The following is a 14,619-nucleotide window of genomic DNA, read 5'->3' as shown; positions in this document are numbered from 1 at the left end:
AGAGAGAGGGAGAGAGAGAGAGAGAGGGAGAGAGAGAGAGAGAGAGAGAGAGAGAGAGAGAGAGAGAGAGAGAGAGAGAGAGAGAGAGAGAGAAGTCTTTAGAGTATATAATTAGTCTTGGCAGAATAATCAGTATTGTGGGGGGCAGGGAGAACAGAGGCAAGGCTTCACCGTAACTTCCCCAGTCTAACCTAGAATGAAGCACCGTGCTCCAAAGGGACCCATGTTGGAAATCTTGGGACTAACACTTATGAATTGTGTGACCTTGGACAAGTGCCTCAGTTTCCTTGTCTGTAAAATGAGTAAAGTCATATCTGCCATACAGGATTATTAGGACAAAAACCCCTTAAGACACTATAGAAATAAGAATTATTTTTTTTCCTTTTCTGTCAGGTAAATATTTACAGAGTGCCCAAAGTAGAAAGAGAACTCAAGAGGGTTTTTGGTCTGATGTTATTATTTGCAGATGAAGAAACTTAGTACAGAGAAGGAAGTGACTTGACCAAGGTCACATAGACAATAATTTACTACTTGGAGGGACTGGAAGAGAACTTAAGAGGTTTTTTGGTCTGATATTATTTGCAGATGAAAAAATTGAATAACAGAAGGAAATGACTTACCCAAGGTCAAACAGGCAATAATCTACTGCTTAGAGGAGCAACATGGTACAGGAGATAGGACTTTGGACTTATAGTCAGGAGAATCTGGGTTCAAATCCCATTTGAGACTCTCACTATAATTGTGTGAGTCTGGGCATTGAAGGTCACCAGAGAAGCCACAGAAGCCTTGTTAAAATGGACACCTCAGAGGACCTTTTGTTCCATCTGTCCCTGACTGAGAATAACCTCTACAGCATCCCCAATAAATGGGCCTGGGTCCATTTTCCCATTGGGTGTACCAGCCAGAACAGTGATATTGTAGACACCCAGGTCAGCTGTTTACTGAAACTCCACTACCCTCTCCACTTCTTTCAAAGCAAAGAGGCTGAAGTATGGAAAGACTGTGAGGGAAAGAGTTAGAAACAACTTCATGGGAAAAAATTTTAATCTGAGGGAAGGAGAGAGAAAAAGGGAGGAAGAAAGAGGGAAGATGGGAGAATAAATGGAAGCCAATTCCTAAAGGGACAGGTGCACCGAAACATGAAAGCAAGATTTAAACCTTCTAGGCTGAGGGACCTGAAAACCAGGCATTTAGAATTTGCCAGAGATGTCCATTTCCTTTTCTACCAAAGGCATAAGAGGAGAGAATAAAATCTGGCCCTCTTATTAAATGCTTAGGAGTCTCAAGGTATGAAAAGACCAAGACTTTTAATATTTGGGGGACCTCTCCCTATTAGGATCATGGGATCTTACAGTAGGGAGAGGACAACTTAGAAACCCTCTAGCCCACTTCTCCACCCCGAGCTCCCTAGGTTTGTGCAGAGGAGCAGCCAAACCTGGGGTGTGGAGGGGGAAGCATTACTTTCTCCCCAACTTACAATCTTAGAGCATTGCCTGGAGCATGGAGAAATCGCCTAGGATTACATGGCCTTTACTGGTCAGAGGTAAGACTTGACCTGAGGCCAGTTCTCTATCTAGCACACCACACTGCTTCTTGTCATACCCATAGCCACAGGAAAGATCCTGTCTTAATGAGGCAGAAGATGAGGCACCAGGAAAGGTACAAATAAAGTGATACAGGGATGCAAGGGAGGAGGTGAACCCATCTAACTGGGAGTTATCATCACAGAAGGCTTCATGGAGATGACCTAGAACTGAGCCTGTGAGGACTAATGGAATTTTAATAAGTTAAGATGGGTGATGGGACTCCTCACCCATATTTCTATAGGTTTATTCAGCCCACACATGTACAGTCCTTGACCCACTAAACCTGCCTTCCTCCTTTTGAGAGCACCATCATCCTCCCAGTCACCTCTCAGAGTTATAGTTGCCTTTCCTTGACCTCCTCTCTCCTCCTGGCAAGAAAGTTAATCAGTCTTGCAGATCAATATCTCCTTACTCCTTTCCTCATCATCCCTCTAGTTCTCCTACCTGGACTACTGTCTTATTGGCCTCCAATCTCTTCCCATCACCAATCCATCTTTCACTCAACTGACAAGTCTTAGTAGACTCTACCTGAAGTGGCACTCTCCTGCCCAGAGAGCTTTAGTTAGGGTTTCTCCATTGCCTGTAGGACACATTACAATGCCCTTTACCTGCCATTTAAGGCCTTCCAGAACACAGTTCCTACTCACCTTCTTTTATTCTTGACAATGGAATGCCAACCAAACTGGGCTCACTGGCCATTCTCTGAACTCCATACTCTTCACCGCCCTGTGTTTGCATAAGCTCTACCTGCAATATATACCCCTTCCCCATTTCCCCTTCTCAGAATACTTCCTTCAAGGGTCAGCTCCTGTCGCTTCCTCCACAAAGCCTTCCTTGGTGACCCCCATGTTGCTAGTGTGCCTACACATCGCATGCCCTTGGTTAAACGTCAGCTCCTTGGAGTAGGGGCTATTTTCTTGATGGTCTTTGCATCCCAGGGGAAATCTTGCATATAGGAGGAGGCACTTAAGAAATGTTGGTTGTTGTTAAAATAAACTAGTCTGACCTCCAGTGGGAGCTCCCCAATAGCATTGCATTCTGGATGCGAGGGGATGGGGAGCCGGCTTAAGAAAATTCTTGTTATCATTAGTCATGCTGGCTTCTTGGGGTCTGAAGAAGCAGTTGAAGGGGTAGATACATCAGAAAGAGTTTATCAGGGCCAAGGAGGAGGGGCTGACAGTTATTTGAGGGGCCCATAAGGAGGGAAGGAGTTGGTGCCCAGAGATATTTAAAGATAAATAATTACTAACTGTGAGATTGAGGTCAGGGTATTTTATGTATAAAAACTCGATATCCTTCCCACCCCATCCCCCTTCCCTCCCCAATGGGGATATTCAGGTACCCAAATGGAAGAGTGTGGGGTACCTCCCCTCACCAGTTGCCAGGGTGGGAGACCAAAAAAAGCATCGAAAGTCCAAGTGGAAAGGGGCCTGAGAATACAGAATGTTAAGACAAAATATCAGGACCATAGTGTAGAGAACATAGAACATAGAATGTTAGAACTATAGACGAGAACTTAGAAATCATTTGGTCTGACCCATTTGTTTTATTTTATTCTATTCAATCCTCCCCAAAACAAACAAAAACATTGGGGTGGGGGCAGCTAGGCGGCTCAGTAGATTGAGAGCCAGGTCTAGAGATGGGAGGTTCCAGATTCAAATGTGACCTCAGATACTTCCTAGCTGTGTGACCCTGGGCAAGTCACTTGACCCCCATTGCCTAGCCCAGTGATTCCCAGAGTGGGCGCTACCACCACCTGGTGGGTGCTGCAGCGATCCAGGGAGGTGGTGATGGCCACACTTTTTTTGTATTACATTCTATTCTGAGTTCAATAAATAGTTTCATAATTTCCAGGGAGCTAAGTAATATTTTTTCTGGAAAGGGGGCGGCAGGCCAAAAAAGCTTGGGAACCACTGGCCTAGCCCTTACTGCTCTTCTGCCTTGGAACCAATACACAGTAATGATGCTAAGATGGAAGGTAAGGGTTTTTTAAAAAATAAATTTAAGGGGGCAGCTGGGTGGCTCAGTAGATTGAGAACCAGACCTAGAGACAGGAGGTCATAGGTTCAAATCTGGCCTCAGACACTTCCTAGCTGTGTGACCCTGGGCAAGTCACTTGACCCCCATTGCTTAGCCCTTACCACTCTTCTGCCTTAGAACCAAAACACAGTATTGACTCCAAGACAGAAGGTAAGGGCTTAAAACAAATACATAAATAAATGCCTAGCTACATAATTAAATAAATAAATGAGTGGATGCATACATTTAAATTTAAAGTAAAATTTTAGAATAGAAAAGGAAACTGAAACCCAAAAGGGAAATGATTTGTCCATGGTCCCCTGGCCTTACTAAGGTGAGGCAGGGAAGTAGAGGGAAGAACGTGGCGAGGAGGGGTCTAATGCCTGTTTGTGTCTTTCCTCCCACCCCAGAGGATATCTTTCCCTGTAAAGACTGCGGCATCTGGTATCGGAGTGAACGGAATCTGCAGGCTCACCTCATGTACTACTGTGCCAGCCGCCAGAGCTCGGGCTCCCCACTGGTGGAGGAGAAGCCCAAGGAGACGTACCCCAATGAGAGGGTCTGCCCGTTCCCCCAGTGTAAGAAGAGCTGCCCCAGTGCCAGCTCCCTAGAGATTCACATGCGGAGCCACAGTGGTAAGGAGCCCAGCTCTCCCAACCCTCCCGCTCCACCAGAACCCAAGCATCAGGGATGGCTCAGATGTGGGGTGGTGGGGAGTGAGGAGAGGGACAGCCCGGCAAGTGGGCCGAGGCCTGAGGACCCTCCCTCACCCCATTCTGTCCTGCTCTGTCCACCAGGAGAAAGACCCTTCGTCTGTCTCATCTGCCTGTCAGCCTTCACTACCAAAGCCAACTGTGAGCGGCATCTGAAGGTGCACACAGACACACTGAGTGGTGCGTAGGGGAAGGGGGTCCTTAGGGCAATGAGAGGGATTGTGGGGGACACCAGGAGAGGGGGCACCTCGAGCAAGGGGTCCAGGGGCAGCCGGGAAGTCGGTGAAAGATGGATCTGTCCCTGCCAGGAGCGGGGGCTCCCAGCCACATTGAGGACTGTGTCTTGCAGGGGTCTGTCACAGCTGTGGCTTCGTCTCCACTACGAGGGACATCCTCTACAGCCACCTGGTGACGAACCACATGATCTGCCAGCCAGGCTCCAAGGGCGAAATCTACTCCCCGAGTGCAGGACACTTGGCCACCAAGCCAGGACCTACAGGTGAGCCGGCCTGGCTCCAGCCAGATAGCCAGAGGGAGATGCTCAGGAACGCTCCTAGGGACAGGCTCCTGGAGGGGAATCGAGGGCAAGTGTGTGCCTGTTCTTGTGGCCTTAGGAGAAAAGTTTAGGCAATGTTGATCCCCATACATAGGAAACTCTCAGTCAATATCTACTTCCTAATGGAATTGCAGTCAGTCAGTCAGAAAATATTTATTTTTTAACCCTTCCCTTCTGTCTTAGACTCAATACTGTGTATTGGTTCCAAGGCAGAAGAGCAGTAAGAGTTAGGCCATGGGGGTTAAGTGACTTGCCCAGGATACCACAGCTAAGTAGTGTCTAAAGCTAGATTTGAACCCAGGACCCCCTGTCTTTAGACCTGGCTCTCAATCCATAGAGCTGTCTAGCTGCTCCCTCAGAAAACATTTATGAAGCAAGTACTTCCTATATACCAGGCACTGTGCCAAGCACTGTGGATACCAAGAAAGGGAAAAACATGGAGGAAGGAAAGGAAAGGAAAAAGAAGGGGAAGTGAGGTTTTTTTCTATTTTTTCCCCAAAGGAGGAAGGAAGGAAGAAAGGAAGGAGGAAAGAAGGAAGGAAATAGAGAAGGAGAAAGGAAGGAAGGAAGGAAGGAAGGAAGGAAGGAAGGAAGGAAGGAAATGGGGGAGACAGGGAGGGAAGGAAGGAAAATTAAATATCTACTATCTTCTGTTGTACACCTAGTAAATATCTGAGGCAAGATTTAAACTCAGGTCTCCCTGACTCCAGGCCTAGGGTTCTTTCCATTGTGCCACCAACTCCTAGACATGGTCTGTACTAAAAAGGTACATACGAGCTATGTACAGAGTAGATAAGAGGTCCTCTGAGAGGAGAAATGACCAAAAGCTGCAGGCTCTTCTCTGTACTTCTGGGAGGTCTGAGAAAGGCCTTGTGCAGAAGGCGAGCTCTGGGCTGAGTCTCGAAGCAAATCCAAGGTCCCTGAGGCAGCGGTGTGGGAGCAAAACATTTCAGCCAGGGGGACATCCAGGGCCAAGGGCTGGAGATGGGAAGTGGGAGAAGGTGTGTCATGTTCCAACACCAGTGTGGCGGAATCGATTATTAAATAGAGAGGGGTCGATTATAAGGAAACCAGAGAGATGGGAAGGGGTTATGTTGTGAAGAGGCCAAACACAGGAACTGATGTTGGCTCCTAGAAGTCATAGGGATACAGGAGTTCATTGAATGGCATAGTCACTCATGTACTTAAGAAAAATCAGCTGGACTGATGCATAGAATATGGCGAGGAGTGGGGAGAGCTCTCGGTACCAGCTGCCCCTCACAGCCAGCCCCTCTGCACAGGGCAGTGTCTCTGGCACAGGAAGTGCACAACTGATACCATTGTCCCTTTTCTATTTCCCATTAGGTTTGGCTCAGGCAGGCTCCACCCCCGGCCTCAAGTGTGGCCTGTGCGGCCTCCTGGCAGAGAGCCTCGCCAGCCTCCATCAGCACATGGCCCTGCATGGCCCTCTGCCCACTCCAGACACCAGCCAGGCCCCCCCAGGCCCTGAATCACCCACGCCTCCAGACAGTATGTCCAAGAAGGCCCCAGATGAGGCAGAAAATGGGGAAGCCCAGGCTGCGCCCCAGGAAAGCTGCTCTTCCTCCTCCTCGTCCTCTGGGGAGGGGGCAGCACCGCTCTTGAGGATCAAAGAGGAGGTTGTGGAGGGCCAGGGGACAGAGCCCGACATGGCCAAGAGCCACAGCCAGGCAGAGCAGGGCACGAGCCCCAGGTCCGAGCCTGAGTCCTCCTCGAGGACGTCTTCCCCACAAAGCTTAGCATCGGTGAAGGTCAAGTCAGAGCTGGCCAGCCCCACTCCGGGCTCCAGCCCCGTGCCCAGTGAGCCGGGGATGGGCCCCGCTGGAGGCACCATCTTCCTGCCCCAGTACATGTTTGGTCCTGAAACCTCCGTGGTCCCTCAGGCCTCCGAAATCCTGGCCAAGATGTCGGAGCTCGTGCACAGCCGGCTCAAGCAAGGCCATGGAGGGGTGGCCCCAGCCCTGTACCCAGGGACCCCTGCGCCCAAGGGAGCCACCTGCTTCGAGTGTGAGATCACCTTCAACAATATAAATAATTACTATGTTCACAAGCGTCTCTACTGCTCCAGCCGCCACATGGCAGAAGAGAGCCCCCCGGGGGCCCGAAAGCCAAAAGTGGTTGCGCCCCCCAAGGGCCCTCCAGGCCCTGTGGTAGCCCCTGCCAGAACCATCCTTTCCCCGCAGCCCCCCGAAGGACAGGGTGTGTCGGCCCCCGCTGAGGGCGAAGTAGAGGGGGGGCACCCGTCCCCAGCGGCAGAGGTTAAGGCCGAGGAGACAGGGGGTGCAAAGGAAGCATCTCCGGAGGCGGACGCCACAGGACGAGGCAGCGAGGACAGCCAGAGCCCCAGGAGCTCTGTGGACGACCCCGATGAGGATCCCATGAAGACCGTGTGTGAGGCCTGCAACATCCGTTTTAGCCGCCATGAGACCTACACAGTCCACAAACGCTACTACTGTGCCTCCCGCCATGACCCACCTCTGCGACGGCCTGGGGGCCCCCACAAGGTGGCCTTCCTGCCCCAGCCAGTGCGCACCCGGAAACGGCGCAAACTCTACGAAATCCATGCAGCCACCAGCAATGCCGGCCTGCTGCCAGCAACTCACCCGCAGCCTCCTCCACCACCACCGCCACCTCCTCCGCCTCTGGGGGAGCTCCCCGCCTCCCCGCGGCTGGGGGTCAGCCCAGCGGATGCCCTGGGGCTGGCCACCCGGGCTGACATACCTCCCGCCCTCCTGTTGCCCTCCGTGGGCAAGGCTCCTGCCTCGGCTCCCTCCCCCAGCTCCAGCCCTGACACCGATGGTCCCATAGACCTAAGCAAGAAGCCTCGACTACACCGACCCGAGGGGGGTCCTGCGGCGCCCCCTCCGCCGCCTCCCCCGCCTCTGCTCCCCCTGACCGACTACCACGAGTGCACGGCCTGCTGTGTCAGCTTCCACAGCCTCGAGGCCTACTTGGCCCACAAGAAGTACTACTGCCCGGCTGCCCCGCTGCAGCAGAGTGCCTTGGAGCAGCTGCAGAAGATCCAGGGCCTAGCTAAGCCCCGCCTGGGGGAAGGACCCCGGGGAGTGCCGGGGGAGGAGCCGGATGCTGCGGTGCGTGTGAAAGTGGAGAAGGGCGTGGCCTCCGCCAACCCCGGACCAGTCAAAACCTCAGGCCTGCCCATTGCTTATCCTGGCGGGGACCCCCTGCACCGTTACCCAGGCCCCAAACCTCTCCACCTTCCCGGTGGGAAGCCTCCGCCCCCAGTGGTGTGTCCCTACTGTCCTCTCAACGGGACCATCAAAGGCGACCTGATCGAGCACTTCCGCCATGCCCATGGCCTCCTGGTGGCCAAGCCAGTGGCAGGACACGTACTGGCCGAGGCGAGCGCACCCCACACCCGGACGCCAGCAGTGGCCAGCTGCGGGGCTGAGAACAGCCTCCCGCCTCCTCTCTCACTGCCCCCAGTGACCACCTCTTCTTCTTCCTCCTCCTCCTCTTCTTCCTCTTCTTCTTCCTCCTCCTCTTCTTCCTCCTCTTCCTCAGCTTCCTCTTCATCTTCTTCCCCACAGCCAGGACCCAGGCTCCCTCGGGACAGCTTCAATGGCCACGAGCTCAAGGAGCCTCCAACCCCAGCCAATGGCAGTCCCCTGCCCACCGGCTCTCCCCGGCCAGGCCTGCCCCTCTCCCCAGCCACTGCCCCGGCCCTCACCCTCTCGCCAGTGCCTGAAGCCCTGCTCCAGCCTCCGACTCCCCCCATGTACACAGACAAGGGTGTACAAACCCCCAGCAAGGTCACCCCAGCTCCCGTCCCCAACGGCAACCACAGATACTGTCGTCTGTGCAACATTAGGTTCAGCAGCCTGTCCACATTTATAGCGCACAAGAAGTATTATTGTTCCTCCCACGCCGCAGAGCATGTAAAATAATCCTGAACTCCCTCCCCCGCCCCCCATTGCTCCCCTTTCCCTGCTCCTCCATGCCCGTCCCACCACACTACAGACCGACACCAATTTAGACACCCTCACCCCTGGCCTCGGCTCACTTCCCAGGACGTCTCAGCTAGTGGCCAGCACCCTCCTGTGGGTGGCAGGGAGGGCCTGGCCCCCAGAGCACTACGGCAGGGCAGGAGATCCCCTTCTGCCCCGGGAACCTTTCCAACAAAGCACAAGGCATCAATCACTCACTCCGGCACCTCCTGGAGCTCACAGCCGCCTGGATGGACTCCCTTTGGCCCTGAGCCCAAGGGCCCAGTGACCGAGGAGGTGGGGTGGGAAATAGCCAGAGAAATGGCTGACTACAAAGAAAGGCAGGGTGGGGTGGGGGGGCAGAACGGGACCCCAACCCTCGGCACTTAATAAAGAATTACAGTTTGATGATGATCATTGGTTAAGAGCCTAGTTGACTGGGAGATGGGGGTAAGGCAATGGGAAAACTGGATCGGAGGGCTTGACAATGGGTTTCCTCATTCACTGGCAGACCCCAGGGTGGTAAAGATGCCACCTTTTGCCAGTTCTCCCTATAAAAAGAAAGCACACTGCCCCATCTGAAGTACATCTGACTGGTAGGAGAAGTCTTAGAACAAAAAGAGACCCTTGAACAAGGGCTCTTAACCATTTTTGTGTCCTGGACCCCTTGGGCTAGCTGGCAAGCCTGTCAGAATTTCTCAGACTCGTTTTTAAATGTATAAAATGAAATAGGGAGGATTACAAAGGAAGTCAATCATATTGAAATCCAATTCTCAAATTATTTAAAAAACAAATCCATGGACCCCAAAATAAGAACCTTTGTCCTAGAGATTATCTCGTCTACTCCCTTATTTTACAGATGAAGAAACTGAGGTCCAAAGAAGTAATTTGCCTAAAACATTCCAGGATTTTCATGGTCAATTTCCTCATTTTTCAAAATTTTAAATTTAAAAATTTTACATTTTAATCTTAAAATGTAAATTTTTAAAATTTAAAATTTGTAAAATTTAAAAATTTTACAAATGAGGAAACTGAGTCCCAGTGAGGTTAAATAGATCAATGGCTGTTCTTTGGAGATGAGTTTGATGTCCAAGGGAAAGGTTTAGAATGCTATAGGCACTGCATGTGAGACAGTTGTCCATGTGTCCCACCCAAGGTCTCTTTCCCCTCAGAGCTGAATGCTAGCCTCATCTTCCTTTGTCCCTGTCCCTCAAAAGTGCCCAGGCCTCAGTATCTCCCTGCCTTCTTAGGGAGGGGAGGCCTGCTCCCTCCTCTGGACTCGGGGCAGGATGGAGGCTTCAAAGCTCTGGTCAGACATCATCCAAGTGACTTAGATATTCCAGGAGAAGCAGAAGCTTAGATAGTTCCTGAGCCTCACTGTCTCCTGCCATTCAGGGAACAGGAACTTATTGTCCATCTAGTAGGAAAAGACCTCAGTCAGGACCACAGTCTAAACCAGTGGTTCCCAAACTTTTTTGGCCTACCACCCCCTTTCCAGAAAAAATATTACTTAGCATCCCATCACATATCACTGCCCCCTTACAGTTATTCACCGCCCCCAAATGTACCTGTGGCCATCACCGCTCCCCTGGATCGCTGCAGCACCCACCAGGGGGCAGTGGCGCCCACTTTGGGAATCACTGGTCTAAGTCATGTTTTGGCCAGCCCCCTCAGATTCTTTACATGATTACGCCAAAGGCTGGTAAAGGAATCCTGGAAAAGGCACATGTGTGTTTTCTTCCCATGGTAGCATTACCAATAGTATTTGGCACATAATAGATGCTTAATAAATGTGTATTGACAAAATGAGCTTCAATAAGAGTCCTGGGTTTGGAATAAAAGACTTAGATCTACCGCTTACTAGCTGTGTGACCTTGCACAAGTCACTTCTTTCTGGACCTTAGTTTCCTCTTCTATAAAATGGCAGAGAGGAGAGCAGGCAGACTAGGTGACCTATTAGGGTCTCTCTCCTAGCTCTGAATCCTATGATCCCATAAATCAACAATGTTTATACCCTGATAGGTAAATGAGTCATGTCTTGTCCAGGCTAACACAACCTCCTCACCCATGTCTGGACCATTAGGCCTCCTCTCTCTGCTCTGACTGCCATTTTTTTCTGAGTCCCTTGGGCAGCACCTCCACTCCTGTCTCATTCATTTTATCTCTGGGCACTGAGAGAGCCCAGCCCGCTGATTTAAGGCTGGATGACAAGCAGATGCAATTCCACTATGAGGTTCCCTTCAGCCTTTCCATCCTAGGGACACCATCAATAGCAATGCTATACACTTGTTAGGCCTTTCATCTCCAGATATCAAAGCCCTCTCCTAAAAGTACCTGTAAGGGGCTAAGGGCAAGAGACACTTCTCTCTTGGCTTTGGGAAAAACCAAAGTTGCCTCAATCGGGTGGTGGGTGTTACATTTGCCCTGGGCAAAGATATTGATAAATTGGGATTGGGGGGTGCCCTCAAGATGACTTGTCACTCCCTTTTCCTCACATCTGCATCTCCAGAGGGCTCAGAGAGACTTCAGGGACACTTTGGTCAGTAAATATTAAGCTTGTCTCCTCTCCAGAGAGCCCTGGACCTCGACCTAGAACTATGGCAAGGAAACATGGCACAGCTCTTGCTTTCAAGAGACTTACAGTCCAGTAGGGGTTGGAATAAGAACACAGATATAATTCCATATAGAATAAGAAAGTCCACGGATGAGATCAGAGAATTATCTAGTTAAGAACAATTCCTTGCTGTTGAGGTGAGTCTGACTCTGTGATCCTGTAGACCAGGGGTCGGCAACCTTTTTGGCCCTGAGAGCTACGAATGCCACATTTTTTAAAATGTAATTTCATGAGAGCCGTACAGTGCTCACAGTGCAGCTCCTGTAACAGCGCCTGAAAAAATATGGACTTTATGGCTCCTGCAGAAAGAGCCATATCTGGCCCTCAAAAGAGCCAGATGTGGCTCGAGAGCCATACATTGCCAACCCCTGCTCTAGAGTGTAGACCATAACAGCAGTACCATCCATGGGGTTTTCTTGGCAAAGATACTAGAGTGGTTTGCCATTTCCTTCTCTGGCAGTTGAAGTCAAACAGAAGTTAAGTGACTTGCCCAGGGCCATACAACTAGTGAGTGTCTGAAGCCAAATTTGAACTCGGGTCTTCCTGACTTCAGACCCTAGCACCCTGTTAAGGTTAAAATTCTCTGGAATCTCTAATAATTTATAATTTTTTATTAAATAATAAAAAGTGGGCCAGGGAAAGAAAAGGCACCAGCCACATGTGGCCAGCTGTTCCCTTCACTAGCCCCCAGCCAGCTTTAGGGCCACACTACAGGCACTGCCAGCACTCTCCTGGCTCTCTGGTTTTGAGGCAAAAAGAGCCCCACTTTCTTTTTCTAGTCCAGTTTTGCTCCTTGTGATGGCTCCTCTGATTTAGCTCCTTGTGATGGCTCCTCTGATTTAGCAGACTGGCTCCTCTGATTTAGCTCCTTGTGATGAGCTCCTCTGATTTAGCAGACTGACTTCAGTCCAGATCAGAGTTAGGTCTTCCAGATTCCAGGAGTCACTACAGGGTCCTTAGAAGAGCCACGTAGTCTCCCAGCATTGAAGGGAGGACTCCACCTGCTGCTCTAGAAAGACGTAGTTCAGAGGCTCACAAGTAAGATACTTTGCTTTAAAATTCAAAGTTGCCTTGTTAGGGAGTGTTAAGTTTTCACAATTCTATCCACTGAGGATAGAACAATAGCTCAGCCCTAAGTGATACCATTTAGTAAAAGGATATGTGAATTCCTTCGATGCTGGTTCAAAAAAAAAAAAAGCCAACACTATAAATAAAATTAAAATAAATAAATAAATAAACAAATAAATAAATAAATGAATGAATAGATGAATGAATAAATAAATAAGTAAATAAATGAATAAAAATAAATTCAGGAGGATTTGGGGAGCTAAGTGGACTACAAACTCAATATGCGGTGCCCCCTCCCCAAAACTGCCTTCAGCATCAATTTAGGGTTAGGCTTGGTTCAGAGGAATATGGTGGCCAACTCATGGTAGTCCCAATGTACTCTGGCTTGATGAGAGCACATATGAAATATTGTGCTCAATTGAGGTCTCCCCAGGAAGGAGAATAGGAAGGAAGCCAGAGTGGGGGTGACCAAGATAGTGAGGGAAACTAGAGGTCTTGGAATGATCTATTGAAGGAATAAAAAATCACTTAACCAAACAATATTTACTAAGTGCTTCTTATGTTTTAAGTTCTAGAGATACAAAGAAAAAAAAATCAAAACAGTCTTTGCCCTCAAGGAGTTTAATTCTAACAAGAGAAATGGAATGCTATATATTTACAAAATAGACACAAGGTAACCTCTGGTGGGGAGGGAGGGCAGACAGAGGAAGGCATCAGCTCCAGAGAAAGGAAACAGAAAAAGCCTCATAGAAAAGGTGGTGGCAAATGGATGCCAATAATTTCTTTTTTTTTTTTAAACCCCATTTTTGAATCAATCCTGTGTATTGGTTCCAAGGCAGAAGAGTGATAAGGGCTAGACAATAGGGATTAAGGGACTTGCCTGGGGTCACACAGTTAAGAAGTGTCTGAGGTCAAATTTGAACCCAGGTCCTCTTGACTCTAGAGCTGGTGTTCTATCCATTGTGTTACCTAACTGCTCCTGCTTCATTTAATTCTTTTTTTTTTTTTTTAACTCTTACCTTCTGTCTTTGAATCAATACTGTGTATTGGTACCAAGGCAGAACAGCTGGAAGAGCTAGGGCAATTGGGGTTAAATGACTTACCCAGAGTCACATAGCTAGGAAGTATCTGAGGGCAGATTTGAACCCAGGACCCCCTCCCTTTAGGCCTGGATCTTTATCCGTTGAGCCACTTAGCTGTCCCCACCAATAATGTCTTAAAGAAATTTGAGTTCTTCCTCACTTCCTGGTCTTCTTGGCTGTTTTTGAAACTGTCCATCGCCTCTTTCTTCTGGTTCCTCTCTTCTCTCTCCTGTTCTTCTACCTGTCTGACTATTCTTTTTGAGATACTTTTGCTAAATCTTCATTCATCTCCTTTCCCCTAATCCTGGATATTCCCTAAGCTTTCTCCCTTTTTTCTCTTGGCACTCTCTCCTGGTAGTCTCATCAGCTCTGATCAGTTTGATTATCTCTACCCAAATGATTTCCTAGCCTCCTGAGCTCTAGTAGGATTTGGAACAGGTACAGAAATATAATACAAGTTAGAATGGGGAAAGTCCATGGCTTACCTGGTAAGATCACATGATTAACTCAGCTAGAATAGGTCAGTTTTAATAAGGTCCCATTTTACAGAAGGGAAGGTGAATAAAAGTCTAGAGACTAGAGAATCATTCAGGTGAAGATTGTTGAACTATACATAGAAAGATCTGCTTCTGGACATCTCCTTCACTTTAAAAATTAGTTTGTTAAATGAAAATTCCCAGGTAACGCCTTCCTTTGCCTCCCCACACTAAAGAAGGCATCAGTTGACCAAAAGACATTTATATATATAAAGCTATGTCTTCTAATTTCTATATATCAGTTCTTTCTCCGGAGGTGGACATAGAAAAGCTGTTCATACAATATTTCTGTTGCTATATATACTGTGTGCTGCTGATTTCACTCTTGATAATTTCATGTAAGTCTCTCCATTAAAAAAACAATAATAAATCAACCTGCTTGCCATTTCTAGTGGTGCAGTGGTATTCCATCACAATCCTATTCCACAACCTGTTCAGTCATTCCCCAATGGATAGACATCCCCTCGATTTCCAGTTCTT

At 49.1% G+C, this 14,619-nt stretch overlaps 1 protein-coding gene across 1 annotated transcript in view; it reads left to right on the top strand.

Annotated features, from left to right (window-relative positions):
- Positions 1–9,228, top strand: part of ZFPM1 (zinc finger protein, FOG family member 1) — a 152,705-nt gene extending 143,477 nt beyond the window's left edge. The window contains exons 8-11 of the mRNA XM_044659396.1: positions 4,016–4,240; positions 4,403–4,498; positions 4,668–4,817; positions 6,219–9,228. Coding sequence (XP_044515331.1) covers positions 4,016–4,240; positions 4,403–4,498; positions 4,668–4,817; positions 6,219–8,800 — 3,053 coding nt within the window. The 3' untranslated portion in view covers positions 8,801–9,228. The remainder of the gene's footprint in view (positions 1–4,015; positions 4,241–4,402; positions 4,499–4,667; positions 4,818–6,218) is intronic.
- Positions 9,229–14,619: the final 5,391 nt, after the last annotated feature.

Source organism: Gracilinanus agilis, chromosome 2, assembly GCF_016433145.1.
Source record: "Gracilinanus agilis isolate LMUSP501 chromosome 2, AgileGrace, whole genome shotgun sequence".
In the NCBI taxonomy this organism is placed as follows: Eukaryota; Metazoa; Chordata; class Mammalia; order Didelphimorphia; family Didelphidae; genus Gracilinanus; species Gracilinanus agilis.
Note: the sequence above shows the minus strand (reverse complement) of the source record. Positions and strands in the feature narration are given on the sequence as shown.